Raw genomic sequence first — 17,206 nt, forward strand, 5'->3', positions numbered from 1 at the left:
TGCTCGCCGAATATTTAGATAGGAAATCCATTCCTAAAATAATATCGAATTCGACTAAGCTCATCTCTATCGATCGCCGCTTAACTCTCTACCATCTATCCCGACGCATAGACCTAATCCACCTATCGAGATAACCAATTCTCCGCTGAAAAATGTGGTTCCAAACCCCGATTCATATCTATCAAAGGGTCTACCCAACTTACTAAAGACTCGGCCGCCACATAAGAACGTGTAGCCCCGTAATCAAACAAAGACCGAATAAAGCGAGTCGTTAATAAAAATCCGACTCGTAACAACCGATGGGCCGGCATCCGCATCGCCCGCGCGATACCGAACACCCCGGGCCGGGAGTGGGTATCGCCGGAGCTTCCTGCCTCTCGGCCGAGCCGGGGACATTCCCTCTTGAAGTGCTCCGGCATGCCACAATGAAAGCATCCCCGCCCTCGCACTCTCCCCGATGATGCCTCTCGCAGCCTAGGGCACTCTGCAGGAGAATCCCGTCTCATTACCACCGGTGACGACTCCTTCCGTTCGGTTCCCCCGAACCTCTCGTTCGACTCGAGCCGCCGAAGCGTGGGTGCCCTCTTCCTTCCGATCAATGGCCGAACCACTACTCCCCCGCTAAAGCCTCGATGCAGAGGGGTAGGAGCCCCGCCACCAACCGGAGTATCGGGCCGATTCCGACATACACCCCACCGCGCCCGCCCGCAAGGCCTTCTCCACCATCCGAGCACAGCGTGGTGCCGTCGTCCGTGGTAATCATCGTGTCATGCCTCGATCTCGGGATTCAACCCGTCCCGTATACTTCTCCTTCCCCGCCGAAGCCGGCACGCACAATTCCCCCGAGGCTAACCTCGCCAACGGCCAAACCGAGTAGTATACTCGCGGACACTCATGTCTCTCCCGCCGGGTCGTGAACGAACTCTTTCCTCTTGGCGCTTTCCGACCGCCTCATTATAGTATTTCGCGTTAAAGAGTTCTTGGAACCTTTCTCAGTCATGGTGGTGACATCGTGAATCCGAGACACCATGTCCCACCATACCAGTGGCATCCTCCCGAACCGGAATGTGGCGCACACCACTTCGTCGTTACGGCGTGACACCCATAAAGTTCGAATTCGGTGATCACCGTAAGCCACCGCTCGCTTTCGACACATCCGGACCTCCCAGTGAATACGGAGGTGCTTGCTTCCCGAACCGCTCATACAATGGTTCCACGCATGGGCCGCCACTACCATCTCGCCGGGCAAAAGGGGGTGTGCCACAGAACTACCGGCACCGGAACCGCAGGAGCACCCCGCCGTCTCAACCTCTCGAATCTCGAGGTCTTGTTCTTCGATCAGGGCTTGCATCTCCGCAAACCTCAACTCCTGGGCCGGGCTCCCCGACGAAGCAGGGAGCCCTCGGGCAGCCCGTGGCGGTTCTCATCACCCCGGCCACGAGCCCCGCCGGGACCTCCGCCCGCCCCGAGCAGTGGGGGAAACCGAGCTCCCCGACCCCGATTCGACCCCACCTGGAAGTTGCCCCGACTCCCGGTAGTCCGCCCGGCGTCCATCTGGGCTAACCGCCCGCGAAACCAAGAGTTGGCATATCAGTCGTATTCAAGGCGAGCTTACTAATGCCGCTTAATTTGGAAATTAGAAATGAAACATGCGCCTATTCTACTATCAGGCTACTAACATGCTTCCTAACAGGATTTTCTTTTTCATAACTGAATAAAATAAACTACTAAAGCAATAAAGGCTTACTGAACCGTGAACCGAGCTAACTGCTGATGACGATTGTACATGTCGTGACGATCTTCGGAAGACAACCTGGCGGCTCTGATACCAAATTGTAACACCCTAACTAACTTAGGCGTATTACGTGATTTTTAAACGTACTGTGCAGCTCGTTGCTAATCAACGAGGTTTATGGAAAAACGTGATTAATTAAAATTTTGCTTTTTCATTAAACTTATAAACCATTTTGCAAAAAGTCTCGGGATCCCGATTTATAAAAATATTTACAAACGTTTTTACTATTCAACTTTTACATCAAAATAAAGTCGTCTAACGACAGTTACAAAATCTCAGCCCTGCTGTCCCGAGGATCGCACGCTCCAGGCCTAACCGCCCCGACATGTACAATCTCATATGCTCGGTCACGGTCCATCAGCTACAGCCTTGCCTTTACCTACACATGAACGTAAACTGTGAGTCGACATACTCAGTAAGAAAAGCATAATAACAACATATATAAAATCGATCGCCGTGTCCAACACGATGCCGAGTCCCGCATCGCCATGTCCAACATGGTACCGAGCACTACCGCCATGTCCAACATGGTGCCGAGTTTTGAACGTTCGGGGGACGGTACTATTGACAAGTATCCTCCGATCGGTCGAACCGGCCATACTCCGGCTGGTCATACTCCGGCTGTACCGACGGGATAGGTCAATAGATCGAACCACCAACCGGTGTCACTGATCGGTCGAGCCGGTCATACTCCGCCGCTGGTCATACTCCGGCTGTACCGACGTGACAGGGTTGGGTGGTTCGAAGCCTAAATACATATCTAATGTAATCTAACGGTGCTTCCTACATGCACGCTAAACATGTAATCTACATATGCATACTCGTTATACTAATCTTACGGATTCCGATTTCGTGTGTGCGGTCAACCCGACTGAACCGAAGCCGAACGGCGGATTACATCGGCTCCTAAACCATAAAAATCACAACGCTATAAGTTGACACGCTAAATCACTTCCCGGACTAAAACTTGAAACTAAAAGTTTCCCTATCGATAAAAAGCATGGCAATACCCCTAAAAACCCAAAAACGAGGAAAACTAGGGTTCGAAAATCCCCAACCTAAGCAGAATAGGTTGCCCAACCGAATTCGGTTCGGGAAAATTCAGACCCCATCCGAATCCGGATGCTCAACCGAATTCCGGTTCCTCGCGACGACAACATCAAAAATTCATAACTTGCTCAATTCAATCCCAATTCACATGAAACCTTCCAGACCTGTTCTAAACTACCCCTAGAACAAATCCAAGGCATCAAATCCACCCAGATTGCACGAATTCAAAAATCACCATTAGAGCTCAAGCTTTGAGTTCTAAACTCAAACTTGAGCAAACCTAGCTAGCATGCAATCAAAACCATCTAAACCCACTTAAACAAGCTTAACTAAGCCTCTGAAAACAATCAAAAACATCAACAATAACACAGCAACAGAACATAACCATTTCATCCAAAAATCACCTATTTTACATAAAAACAACAAAGCTTTACTCCACCTAACTATCATGCTTCAAAACAACCTAAATAACTTTAATCTAACAAGCTTTAACCTCTGAAAATAAGAACTAATTAACAGCAGCAACAACATTCCACAATCACATGCATTCATCATCTTTTTTTCAAGAAAAACAAGTAAGAACACAAAGAAAGGTTGAGAACCACTTACAAGCAACTAAGGATCACAAAAATCTACACAAGAAGGACTTGAATCACCAAGAAAATTCCTCCTCCTTGCTGCACAAAGATGGCCGAAAGAGAGAGAGAGTGTTTGTGTGTGTGAGTTTTTTTTTTTGGAATTTCTTTAAAATATGACTAAGTGTTGAATTAAGGGGAAAAAGAGTTTTTCACACATTTAACATATTAATTCAGCCAAGATAATAAAAATAAACATTTATTTTTCCCATTTAATAAATCACATAAGACAAAACACTAATGGGGCAAAAAGACCATTTTGCCCCTCCACCATAAAATCACATAATTCATACTAAAGAGGTATTTTTGGGACATTCTAAATTCCCGGCCATTCCCGACATTCCCAATGTCTAAAACCCGTCCCCAAAATACTAACATACTAAGTTGTGATTTCTACTGAGCCAAACGCCGCGTTCCAAAATACCGGACACCGGAAATGCGAAATATAAAAACTGCTGATGACATAATTATGCATATCTGAATTCCATAAATAACAATGATAAATTATTTAAATAGCTATAAATAATTTCCTGATTAACATAAATAGCTGCTAATTTCCAAATTAACTAAGCGGGCTTTACAACAATCCTCCCCCCTTGGTGCCAAGCTATGTTTGACGAAAAACACCATCCACTAAAAACATTAAGGTACAAGGTTCCCAGTTTGTGAACCTTAACCCTTGTTTCGAGAAGACCAACAAACCCAGCCTCTTGAGTTCGAATGAACTGTTTAATTTGTTGTTGTTTTTGCTGGTTGTTAGCTCCTCGAACATTCCATACCAGAAACTTATCCATTGCCAAGAGAGGGACCTCCCCCCTCTCTTGTATAGCCTGGTTGCTCATCATTAGCCCATTGCATATCCATAACTTCCATATCATCATTTACCCCATCCAATACTTGGAAACCATTTGAAGTGCTAGTCTCATTCACAATAGTTTTTTGTTCTTGCACCTTCTTCCCTTTCGAAACTGCTTGAAAACCCTCATCATCAACCTTGGGCTTCTCTTTCCTTTTATCTTCTTTAACAACCCATTCCCGTTTGGCTCCATTTTTCTTCTTACAGTCTGTAGCCAGGTGCCCCAAACCAGAACAATTAGTACATAAATCTGGCTTCCATTCATATTTAACGCCCACAGAAACCATACTACCATGCTCATCCTCAAATTCTAGCATACTAGGAAACTCCTGGTGCATGAGAACTTCCACCAAAACTCTTGGGTAGTTCAATCTATCTCTGTCTCGAGTAACCGAGTCCACCATTACTGGTTTGCCAATCATCCCCACTATTTTGAAGAGAGACCTTTGCCCCCAGTATTTGATTTCAAGTCCCTCTAATTGGATCCATATGGGAAGAGTTTTTACATCTTCCTTTCTGAAATTCGTGTTAGCATCCCAGGGCTTCATGATAACAGGACGACGATTGAAAAATATGTACCCTCCGTTAAGCACTTGGTCCCTATATTCCATGGAATTGAATCGAATAATGAACACTCCATAGGTTAGCATCCTAACCTTATCAATCTTGTCCTTCCATAGCCTATTAGCAAACCCCTCCAGTATATGTAAAGGGGGATTAGACCCCAAAACATAACATACAATCGAAGGTTGCCAGAAATTCACTTCATCTTCTATGTCATCAATTGTTATCTTGACTTTATTAGGCTTCACAGAATGATTCATAGACTCTTCCAAATTCCGAATTACAGTACTGGATCGTAAAATAGGGGGATTAGTGTTCTTACCTTGCAATAGGGCACTGTTACATTGGTTGTTCATGTGGATAAAGTGCATCAGATCATCTCGAGCTTCATCAGCTCGTTTAATTTCCCGCAACGATGACTTAGGAGACAGAGGAGGTGGATACAGATCATTCTGAGAATCGCATCTCCTTCTCCCATCCATTCCGAGCATCTCATCATCCTCTTCCTCCGAGAGTTCCAAAGGAGTAATACCAATTACTTCATCTACCGATTTTGTGCGTATGATATCCGAGACAGAATCAGGACCTTTCTTCCTCACTTTCTTAGCAGAATTCTTAGCCTTCCCCTGCGTTTTTGACCTAGTTTTCGCCATAGCTCCAGCTTCAAGCTGCTAGAGCAAAACCGAGAGAAAAGCTGAAAAATTTAAAAGTATAATTTGATACATGTCAAATGACAAAAATCCTAGTTAGCTAGAAGAAGTAATACATAATTTGTAAACATTTAATGAAAAACATCATTTTAAGTACTTTTGTGTAAAAATCCAAAAAAAAAAGTTACACTGAAAGGCCCAAAATACAGTTTTACATGGGCTTGTGGGCCTGTGGCCCATAATATTGGCCAAAAATCCAATCAATCTCTCACTCACTCACCTCCAAACCAAGTCAGATATCTTCCACACTGTAAGACTGAGTACTGTTCTTGAGTGGAGCCAATAGAGAAGACAATGGCGTCAACCACTCTCAATCTCAATCTCTCAACTTTCACAGCTTCACTCCCTCCATTCTCATCATCACCTTCTTCAAAATTCTCTGCTCTTCGTGTTTCTAACTCATCATATTTTCCTTCACGGAGACTCGCTCTCTTACACCTCGGCTCAGGTAATTAAGCTTTTCAATCCATAGTACCTTTACAAGTTTTTACTTTTATCATTTTTTTCTCTTTAAAACCATCAAATATTAAGAACCCATTTTCTGAAAAAACCAAATTGTGTTCCTTTATTTCTGTTTTTGAGTTTCTGGGTTATTTTCATTCATGGGGCAATATGTAATCTGTAATCTGTAAATGTATGTGGAGTGGTGGCTAACAGTTGATATGGGTTGATAGAAATGTATATATATATAGATATTATATATATTATATATCTCCATGTTTACTTAAGTAGCCTAAGAATTTCCTTAAGTGGAATAGTATAGAAAAGCTCTCATTGATGGTTTTCTTGTTGAAGATGATGAATTAAACAGTTACAATGTTGAATCTACAAGATGTAAATGTTGTGTTTTTTGTACTTATATTTATAAAATAAAAACAAAAGACTTGTGTTTGTCCAACATTGGTTGTGAGTGAATTGTAGTGTTTATATTATACTTAGCAGCTATAAAGCTTTAACCATATCATAAGATTTTGGTAATTGGATAAATGCTATGTTTGGTATAATTAAATTCATCAAGAAAAAGATCATTAGTTGAATCTTCCTTTTGGCTTACTGATATTTTTTTTTTCTTTTGATGATTATATAGTTCTTCCACACTCACCATTGTTAGATGTAAAAGCATCAAATTTATTAAGAGCAGATGGGAACACTGTAGATAGACTTATGGCACAAGCAGCTACTTCTACTACTACAAAGGAAAATGTATTAGATTGGGTCAAGAATGACAACAGAAGAATGCTACATGTTGTTTACAAAGTTGGAGACTTGGAAAAGACTATAAAGTATGTCACTTTCTGAAACTTTCTTCAATTGTGCAAATTTCACAAAGATAGATAGCATAGCTAATTATTTTCTTGAGGTGCAGATTCTATACTGAATGTTTGGGAATGAAGCTCTTGAGAAAGCGTGACATACCTGAGGACAGGTACACAAATGCTTTTCTAGGATTTGGACCAGAAGATTCTCATTTTGTTGTTGAACTTACTTACAGTAAGTCAAATTTTACTATAATGCTATTACTATGTTGTTATTGTTTGTACTTGGAAGTTCTCTAAATCACTAGCTTCTTCTCACTTGAGTTTTCTATTTTTTTTTTGTTTTGATAGATTATGGAGTTGATAAATATGATATTGGTAATGGCTTTGGCCATTTTGGTGTAGCTGTTGAGGATGTAAGTTTGAAATTAATATGCAATGCTTTACTTTTTGTGCTAATGTATAAATATTTATATATATAGGAAATTCATTAGGTAAGATCGTCACTTTTGTCTCTATTGTAGGGATGTTTCTTATTTTCGGTATATTTTTTTATATGACGATGTGCATTATAGTTATAGTATGTATCTTATTCGTTTTCAAGAATTTTTGACTAATTTATGTTGTCAAAAAATATGATTCAAATAGTCAGTTGCACGCATGCTTATATAACTATTTTGAACTTGATTTTTTATGCTATAAATTATTTAAAATTTCTCAAAAACATACAGGATGGTTACCATAACTTTAGTGTACACCGTTATATTAAAAAAATAGAATATAATTTCTGTATGTGCCAAAAACAAAAACACTCTTACAATATGGGCAAAAGTGATGTTTCCACCTAAGAAGCTTCCTATATAATATCATATAACAGAAAAAATCATATAATTTCTTTAAAGTTCAGCATATTTGGGATTTGTAGAGAATTATCTTAGCTATAATCTTCTAAACAAGTAAATCTATGTATAGGTTGATAGAACAGTTGAACTTATAAAGGCAAAGGGTGGAACAGTTACCAGAGAGCCTGGTCTTGTTAAAGGTGGTAGTACAAAAATTGCTTTTATTGAAGATCCTGATGGTTACAAGTTTGAGCTTTTGGAGAGAGGGCCTACTCCTGAGCCCCTTTGTCAAGTTATGCTTCGAGTGGGTGATCTTGACCGTGCGATAAACTTCTATAAGAAGGTGTGCGCGGTGTTTTTCATTCTTAATATGCAAAAGAAAACAAGCAATTTGTTGCGAGTTTTAATTTAATTTATGTTCCAATTTAGGCCTATGGTATGGAGCTTCTCCGAGTAAAGGATAACCCCGATCACAAGGTAAATACTAAATGATCTCATGTAAAGACTCTTGAGATGGCTTAGATGTTGATAGATGGTGAATTCTTATTCTATGAAGATCCTTTGTGTTTCTTTTCTATGTTTTAGCTATATTCATATCTGTTTATGTTTACTCAACTTTCTTTTGGTTATGCTTGTTCTCCAGTATACCATAGCTATGATGGGCTATGGCCCTGAAGATAAGAATGCAGTGCTGGAATTGACATATAACTATGGGGTCACAGAGTATGTTAAAGGAAATGGTTATGCACAGGTCAATATGGTTTTTCCTTCTCTTATATTTCTTCCCATGAGTGAACTTTGTTTACCCTATAATGAAGCTTGTGTTATGTCTTTTTTAACAGATTGCAATAGGGACAGACGATGTTTATAAGACCGCGGAAGCAGTAAAACTATCCGGAGGTAAAATAGTACTCGAACCTGGCCCCTTGCCTGGTATCAATACCAAGATCACTGCTTGCTTGGACCCAGATGGTTGGAAAACGGTACATTGACTCTTCTTCTCATAAATTAATGTTCAAATCAACTCACAAATATATGCTTCTTAACACTATACACTACACTTATATAGCTGCCTAACATTTACACTGGCTCTCATACTTATTTATCTAGGAATAAAGACTCATTCTATAATCTATACCACTAACTGTTAGTCTGTATGATACCTTATCAAACATATGTTTCTTATTTAAAAAGATTATGTAGTCATTGTTTTCAATGAGACTTTGCAGAAGAAAACATTATTTAAAGCTACTGGAAACCGGAAAATTATTGTGAAAACTCTTTACTACACTGACATAAGTACTCAAAGTTTTAAGTTTATAACTGACATAAACTCAATAATTTTTTTAGTTACATAAGTGTTAATGTTAGTAAAACTGTGATTTTTGTCCAGTTTCGTCAGTACATTTTCTGTTAGTATCAATAAGGCATAGATTCTAAATCATTAGTTCTGGACTAAAACATGTAGTATCAGTTAACTCTAAATTTAAGACACTAATGAAGTCTGTAGTGAAGAAACTTAACGAAAATTACAATTTTACTAACATTAGGTACTTATGCTACTAAAAAGACTAGTGGGTCTATTCTGCTTAAAATTTCATGAATCATGTTTGTTATGTTGATCAACACATGTTAAAAATTTATCCCTCTTCTACAGGTCTTTGTCGATAACATTGATTTTCGGAAGGAGCTAGAGTGACCCCCAAATAACAGCAGCCACTACATTTTTTTCTGTAGTGCCATCAATTAATCCAAGAAAGCTTAATGCATAGAGTAAAATTATCTAAAATCACACCATGAATGAACATACTTGATCCCAATTCATAGATATAGATCAATCTGTACATGATTGTAAAAGTTGTAAAACTGGCTTGCTTTCCCAATGACATGTACATCTAAGGATTATTTACTGCAAGTTTATTTGATTACAGAAGATCACAAAGAATCATCATACCACTTAAGATAATGTTACATTGGCATGACAATTCAATATGTGTTGTATTCCCTCTGTCCACATTAGTTTCTCTTCTTTATTTTTACATTCAAACTCAATGGTCCTTTCAACTGTCTTTATCCCGAAATATGCCTTTGATTCTTTGTCACTGTCTTTCTCTCTTCCGGGCCATGCTGGGATATCACAACGAACTTCAGAGACTACACCTGCAACCGAAAAAAGCATGTTTGAGAATAGCTTACAAAAGCTTTCTTTTAAGGTAATTAGTATTTGCTTACATTTTGTCTTTTTGGTAAATGTTCCTGCCATGTATTTGCTTTTCAATTTCGCCACAACCTGTTGCAAAGAGAACTTAGAAATGATAAGATAAGCGAAAATATAGCTTAGTACTTCATAAATGTGTTATGCTTTTTACCTGCCAATTTGAGTTAATACTGAAAGAAACTTGCTTCCAATGGAGATCTCCTGCAGCCAGGTAGAGTTAAGATAGTTAATTTAGTTATACAGAACTGCATACCGACGTATTTTATAGTGTATACCTTTCCTCGTACGCTTTAGAAGTTCTCCTCCTCTGCAAACAAAGTTCAATGCTGTGAAAGCTTTCGATTCATGGCCTTCGCCTTTTTCGTCAGCCAATGCAAATGTAGTACTTCCACAGCCCCTTTGAAGCCTTGTTCTTAGAATAGCAGCTCCTCTTAAGGCTGTAGTATACACAAAGAAAACTCTCCCTCATAATTTTATTCAAAGAAGCTATTGTTTAATTAGTTTTTTACATGCTAATCTATTGTTATGAGTAAAAATAAATAGGATTGTCCTCTCAAAACTATGACTATTGTAGTAAATAATATTTTGATGTGGCACTAACGTGACGTTAATCTAGCGAGTCCAGTTTAAAAAAAATACATAATAGTAGTATATTGATGATGACTTGCGAGAATATAAATATGTATTTTTAGAGCTGATGTTTGTATGTTAATATAAATAAATTGGATTTGGGATAACTTAAAGTTGTTCAAAAGACTTTCAAATCTGCAACCATACATGTGAGTTGTGACCACATAAGAATTTAGTTTTTTTAAGGAGCAAACTGTAATTGAAAAGGAATATTTGCAGTGATTTTTATCGTTCGGGTAGAATTTTTCTAATAGAATAAAGTTCAGGGGCAAAACTATATAAGGGTCAAGTTTGGGAGAAAAAATCTTGTTTATTCTAATAATGGAGAATGTTAGAGATGCCACCCCACCAATCAATTCATGATGTTTCATCTCACTTCTCAATTAGAAAGCCCCAAAATAAAATAAAAAACTGGTTTGTGTGTGCTCAAAATCATAAGAAGCAACTAGAAAAGCCATTGATAATTACCAGTAGCTGCAGCTGCTGTTAAGGTCATGATATCGCCATTAGTCTTTGCATTAACAGCAGAGTTCACCACAGCTAAGATATGGTCATGATCGGCGCCCATTTCCTCAGCAATCTCGATGCAATGAGATGCCACCAGACCAGCTGCCGATGCTAGTGCAGTGGATGTCTTTGAAGGAGTTGATTTTCGGTGAGCAGCTGATGTTCCAGGCGATGCAGCTGAAGCTGCAAGTGCTGCAACAGCTGCAGCAACCCCCGCCACAGAAACTGCTGCGTGCAACTGAGCATTTTGGGTTCTGATTTCCTGTTTCTTTCTTTCCTTCTGATCTTTTAACCATCTCCCCATTGTTTTCTTCCTCATAATGCTCTTATACAGCTGCATGGTAGTAATGATTGGTACTGATATGATATGATATTCATGGCATGACATAATAGTGAGGCTGAGATAGATTATTACCCCATTTTTTATCAACTGTTGACTGGAAAGGAACTCTGGATTTAGTGCTTGATGAAGTAGAAATAACTCCTGTGAAATATAATAACATGTAAAAGAAACAATTACATGATTATGGTAAAGTTCTGTCCTTTAAAGAGATGAACCCATGTACAGAAACAAAGTTGATATGTACTAAATCATGCCTCTTAACTTTTTAGATTGTTGAATTTATGAATGTTTGTTCAATTTTAGTAACGTGGGCAGAAGTTTGAAGGGCATGATTTGATTCATGTCAATGTTCAGAAGAATAAATTGTAATTAACCCTTTCTTAAATTGATCATATGTTAGAAAAGAGAGGAAGAGAGAGAACTTGCCTTCATTTCATCACTGGCTCTTGGTGAAATTGGAGGGCTATTCTCACTTGACAGTTGCTGAAATATCTGCAACAATAATCTTATCAATCATGGCCAAAAATAACAAAACAAGCAAACATAAAAGATACACTTTTGAACATAAAAGTAGAGAACATACATATTATCTATAACAACAACAACAACACTTATCCTTATGTTTGGAAGTTAAATTTTGGTGGGAAAATAAAAAAGTAAGAAAAATGTAGGCGAAAAAAAAAAAAAAAACTTTTCATGTTTGGTATGGAAAAAACAATTTTCTTTTCTAAATTTTTCTTACTTTTTTCTTTCCCGACTAAAATCCAACTTCCAAACATACCTTTTTACTAGCAAGATGTTAGTATTCTCTAAACTAAAAGTTTAAAAAAGTCTTACAGATTCCTTCAAAGCCACAGTAGAGCTTGGATGATCATGATCACCACCATGAGCTTCAGAAGAAGAGTTTGTTGTTGAGGTGAGAGGATTCTGATGTGAAGTAGAGAGAGCTTTGGAGAGTTCAACAGCTGAAACACTCCATGATCTTGCCAAAAACTCCATGGATTCAGTTGGAGTTTCTGGTGGCTTTGCACAAGTGGAAATCACTCCTTCCCAACTTGTAGGAGTACTATTTTCCTCTATTATGCTCTTCAACCGATTAAAAGAGCTACATTTGGTAGCACAACTACTCACTACTACCAAACCAAAAAAAAAAAAAAGAAATCAACAAATTAGCACAAAAAAATATACATTAACACTAATCTTGTTTAAGTCTCTAAAAAATGAAAAATTTAGACTTACAATCATGAAAGTACCTTCCATAACTCTCTCCAAAGCAAAAATGAAGTTAAACCCTTAAAACCCTTTACTTTAAATGTTAAGTTAAGGCACTTAGTTTGAGAACACTTTTGGGAGATTATTAGAGTATGGTAAGGTTCTATCTTTATATGTGTTTTTAAGAAAGAAAACATGAAGGAGAAAAATGGTGATGATGAATTTGGAGGAAGTGGACTATTAGAAAAATGGGGTGAAAAAGAAAAAAGTAAGAATTTTGAGTGTTGGTATTGTAAATTTTTGTTCTTCTTTTCTACTATTTGGATTGGAGCCATTTGATTTTTTTGTATTTTTTATAAAGAAAGTGGTAAAGAATATACTTTATTTTTCTTTATTTCTTGGTTTGAGAGCGGCTGTATTCATCATTACTAAGGATTCTCTTGTCACCATTACTATCTGAAAATGGCCCAAAAGTAAAAGACTGAGGTGAGGCCCTCTTCTGCAATATATTATTGTGACTATTGGATTGGATGATAAAAACAAATATTAATATATGTGCAATGAAATTGTAGTGCATGCCTAAAGTTCCATGCACAATAAAACCAATATTATCAAAAAGTATTAATGGTGTCTAACACTATTATGTGACGTGATATGTGTTATTATTAACACTCTCGGAAGGAGAAATTAAATATTAGCGGGTAAATTGTAAGAAAAATAATTTAGAGGGGCAAAAGGTTAAAGTCTCATAACCTTTTAAATGGCTTTGATGTTTGATAATTAGTGTAATTAAGTATCGAATATGTTAGAGCGGATATCAAATTATAGGAATTATTGTTTGGTGGTGTTAGGTATTTAGGTCCCACGAGGCTTATTGTTACGGGTACTCTTAGTACTTGTTTATATATATTTATATATAACTAATAAGATTATTTGTAGCGAAATTTTTTTATGTTTTAATTTTTTACACTTAATTTTTTTTTATGTTTTTTTAGCAAAGCCATTTATGTTTTTTTTTTTTTTTTTTTTTTGCAATTTCTTTACAAATTTAAAGTATCACCTGGATATCACCGTTAAATACCAATTAAATTATTACTGTATTAGTTTTAAAGTTTTACTTTCACGTATACACAAGTGTACACTATCCAACTGAATATTTAACTAATGCTTTAAATTTGTAAAAAAAATAAAATTTAAGATAGTTTTGCTATAAAAAATAAATAAAAAAAATTAAATGTGTAAAATTAAAACATAACCACTCTAAATAATATAAATATGAGGCCATGTTAAATGAATTGTCAATGCACATACTTTTTTTTTTTCGAAATGGGGAGATGTGAAAATTAAAATAGAGAGCAATGATAAGGCTAATAAATATGATTCCTAATATTATCTTTAATCATATACATTTTAGTATGACAATGTCATTACTTTGTTATCTTTAAGCATATTCCTAATATAGAAGAGTAACAATATCATTCCTAATATTTCTCTTTAAGCTTATTATTTTTTAATTAAGAGTTGAGATATATTTTTTTTTGCACTTCAATGTGTAAACACATGACACTTGATTTTTTTGAAAATATAAATAAATTCATGTGTTAATTAATAAAATAAAAAATCAAATGTTAGAAAGTTGAAGTGCATTTAACAAAAAAATTTCTTATAAAGTATAAAGAAAATAATTATAATATATGTGTGAATTTTATAGTGGGTAAATATTTTACCCTTAGGTCTTTATTTTTGGCTTGTTATACTTTTTCATATAATGATATATATTATAATTATAGTAGATATTGTAATAATTTTATAAATGTTAAATAATTAAATAAAGGTCAAAATAATCCTACAGATTATCGATCTAGATTCTTTTCACGTACTATAGAATATTTAAAAAAAAAATAAATAGTTACTATAATTATTTATTACGATGTATAGATAGAGTCAAATAAAATAAATAAATAATAACCCCACTATAAAATTATATATAACTATTAATTCATGTATGTGTTAAAAATTGAGTTTAGCGATTGGGAGGAATGAAAATATAAGAATGAGAATGGAAATGTGAATAGGAATAGGAATGGAATATAAAATTTAAAATGCATTAAAAAATTGATAATAAAATTATTAATTTTTTTCTCATCATGCATTAGAATGGTGTTTCCTTCCATTTCAAAATAGAATTGTCATTCTACCAAAATGGTGAAAAGATCATTCTATTGAAATGACATTCCAACATTTTAATATGCAACCAAACAAAGAAATGGAATGGAGATTGTTTCCTTTCCTTTCCATTCTATTTCATTACTTCCAACCAAACGCCACTTAAAATTTTAAAGAATTGCTAAAAGTATTTTTTTTTTGGTGTCATACTGATACTGTTATTGACTATTGGTATAATTAAGTATCGGATCCCGTGTAATTTAAGAAAATAACTTTTAGAAAATATCGCTAACTAATTGTGGGGCGCCACCTAAAGAAGGTGCTAAGCACCACTAATGTCCAATAGCAATACTCAAATTTTGATGCTCTACTTATAAAAGTAAAAGATACAAACTCAGATTGCTCGCACTTATCACACACAATCATGTGTAAAAAGTGTCTGTAATTTAAATGTGTTCTATTTTAAAAAATTAAAGTGACCCCACTATAAAATTAACTCTTTTATTTGTATTTAATGTTAGCATGCAAATGCAATAAAAATAGTGGTTAATTAATAAACAAATTACTCATCATAATGAATATACATATAATACATTATTATGTTTTATATAGGCCACCAACCGTGTGGCATAGGGTTTCCATCATTGCTAAGCTTGATTATGTTGCGCACTTAATAATATTCCGTTGCCCTACATTAAATTTAATTGACATTAAATTTCCCAATTCTACATCATAATCATAATCAATAATACAATAATAAATACATTTAATACAAAGTGATCAAAATATTAATTAAGAAGAGTGCTTTAAGTTGAGCTTTACGAGGTTGATACTGATTGGATTGGAGTTGCTCTTAATAACTAATTATCATCTAATTTGGTATCCAAATATAGCAACTTCTAACATTTAACAACAAACAAAAAAATTTGATATTTAGTTAAAAGCATCCAATTTTTGTTGTAATTATTTTATGTCAATTTCTTACCATCTTTCACCAAAGAAAAATAAGGAAAAAGAAAAGTGATCCCCTATTTTAGCTCAAAACTAAAAATTGTAGAGAGAGAGAGCAAGAGAAATCATTGGAAAATAATATAATATATATATATATATATATATATATATATTTATAGCTCATTGTTTACACAATGCACTTATCCTTAATTTTGTATTTAGAACTTAAAAAAATGAGTAATACTAGAAACACATTTGAATGGTAGATACTAATTACACACAATGATGTACATTCAATCTTAACCATACAATCAAAAGTGACGCGGTTTTTACTTAAAAATATAAATGGCTAATATTTAATACACATTATTGTGTGTAATTTAAGTGTGTATCTAGCATTACTCTTTAAGAATATATGATAACATTGTAATTTTTTTCATAACAATTTTGTTGTTTGTGAGAAAGATGAGCAATGAACTAAACCAAACTATGCTATGATTAAAGCTAATGTAAACTGAGCTCTCTTTCCTCAATCAAATAGTTTCGGATATGACTTTGTGGCTAGAGATCATGAGGGTACTTGACTTTTCATGCTTCTAAATCAGGTAATATCAACCCAGAGATTGCAGAGGTAGTAAGAATCAAGGAAGCTCTGAATTGAATAAAAGCTCATGAATGATTAAATGTTATAGTGGAAATTGATTGTGTCAATGTGGTACATGCAATAAAGAGTAAAGTTTGTATGATTTATCAATACGACATGTTAACTCATGAATCTAAATTATTATTATTTGAATGGTTAAATAAATTAGTTCTTTTGTTAATCGATCAACGAATAAGATAGTCTATTATTATATAGAGACTTTTATTCCAATGTCGATTGTACTATTAGTAAAGAATTTCTTTCTACTAATTTATTGTCCATACTTTCGAATAACTTTTAATTAATGAAAGCTATTATTTTCTGTTAAAAGAAATAGTATATGAAGCTTTAATTTTCTTTGTTCATTTTTTTTGAACGAAAATTTTGCTATAGTATTAATTAACAAATCCGCTAACAAAATAGATTAGTAGGAACAAACCTTCCACTAAACCGATGATCTAAAAAGAACAAGCGTGCCACAGTTGACCTCCGTGTTCACAGATCATTAAACAAAGACAACAAAAATATTGTTTAAAAAAATAAATAAAATTTTACAATCAATCAAACCAAACTGAGAAGAGATATGGTATGTATAATAAATTGCATGAACAACCACTTTAGAAATGATCTAATGTTTAATCCCGCTTTTGCCATATTCAGTTGAACATAACCAAACACCAATTTTGACTTCATTCATTAGTAATTTTTAATATAAAAAAGTCTTACATGATTAGTTTATAATTGTGCTAAATTAGACACACTTCATAAAAAGTTATTTCTTTCTCTTAGTGTTAAAGAATATGATTGTATGAATAGTGAGGAAATGAT

The 17,206-nt window shown here is 35.4% G+C and overlaps 2 protein-coding genes across 8 annotated transcripts; one reads left to right on the top strand and one right to left on the bottom strand.

The window, feature by feature from the left end:
- The first annotated feature begins 5,820 nt into the window (after positions 1-5,820).
- LOC115705564 (probable lactoylglutathione lyase, chloroplastic) lies at positions 5,821-9,722 on the top strand. The gene is made up of 9 exons (XM_030632934.2): positions 5,821-6,058; positions 6,698-6,893; positions 6,977-7,101; positions 7,218-7,282; positions 7,839-8,051; positions 8,138-8,185; positions 8,352-8,459; positions 8,551-8,691; positions 9,366-9,722. Exons 1-9 carry the CDS (start codon positions 5,905-5,907, stop codon positions 9,405-9,407), a joined length of 1,092 nt encoding a protein of 363 aa, XP_030488794.2. The 5' UTR covers positions 5,821-5,904; the 3' UTR covers positions 9,408-9,722.
- LOC115705533 (VAN3-binding protein) lies at positions 9,506-13,274 on the bottom strand. Of its 7 annotated transcripts, none has more exons than XM_061107203.1 (9): positions 12,660-13,268; positions 12,244-12,536; positions 11,833-11,898; positions 11,479-11,547; positions 11,025-11,397; positions 10,202-10,363; positions 10,078-10,127; positions 9,941-9,998; positions 9,506-9,868 (listed from the first exon to the last, which is right to left on the bottom strand). In XM_061107203.1, exons 1-9 carry the CDS (start codon positions 12,664-12,666, stop codon positions 9,666-9,668), a joined length of 1,281 nt encoding a protein of 426 aa, XP_060963186.1. In that variant the 5' UTR covers positions 12,667-13,268; the 3' UTR covers positions 9,506-9,665. The 7 variants fall into 7 exon arrangements, with proteins under 7 accessions (XP_060963186.1, XP_030488765.2, XP_060963187.1 ...); XM_030632905.2 differs by having other exon boundaries at positions 12,244-12,539; XM_061107204.1 differs by having other exon boundaries at positions 12,646-13,265.
- Positions 13,275-17,206: the final 3,932 nt, after the last annotated feature.

The sequence above is a fragment of the Cannabis sativa genome, chromosome X (genome assembly GCF_029168945.1).
Source record: "Cannabis sativa cultivar Pink pepper isolate KNU-18-1 chromosome X, ASM2916894v1, whole genome shotgun sequence".
NCBI lineage: Eukaryota > Viridiplantae > Streptophyta > Magnoliopsida > Rosales > Cannabaceae > Cannabis > Cannabis sativa.

Excerpts from the sequence above, each read along its gene's own strand:
- LOC115705564 (XM_030632934.2), top strand. The coding sequence starts at position 5,905 with ATGGCGTCAACCACTCTCAATCTCAATCTCTCAACTTTCACAGCTTCA. Across the intron at positions 7,102-7,217 it reads TGTTGTTGAACTTACTTACA|ATTATGGAGTTGATAAATAT; the intron begins GTAAGTCAAATT and ends TTGTTTTGATAG. Across the intron at positions 8,460-8,550 it reads AAGGAAATGGTTATGCACAG|ATTGCAATAGGGACAGACGA; the intron begins GTCAATATGGTT and ends CTTTTTTAACAG.
- LOC115705533 (XM_030632890.2), bottom strand. Across the intron at positions 11,899-12,243 it reads CTGTGGCTTTGAAGGAATCT|ATATTTCAGCAACTGTCAAG; the intron begins GTAAGACTTTTT and ends TTATTGTTGCAG. Across the intron at positions 10,364-11,024 it reads AACAGCAGCTGCAGCTACTG|CCTTAAGAGGAGCTGCTATT; the intron begins GTAATTATCAAT and ends TGTATACTACAG.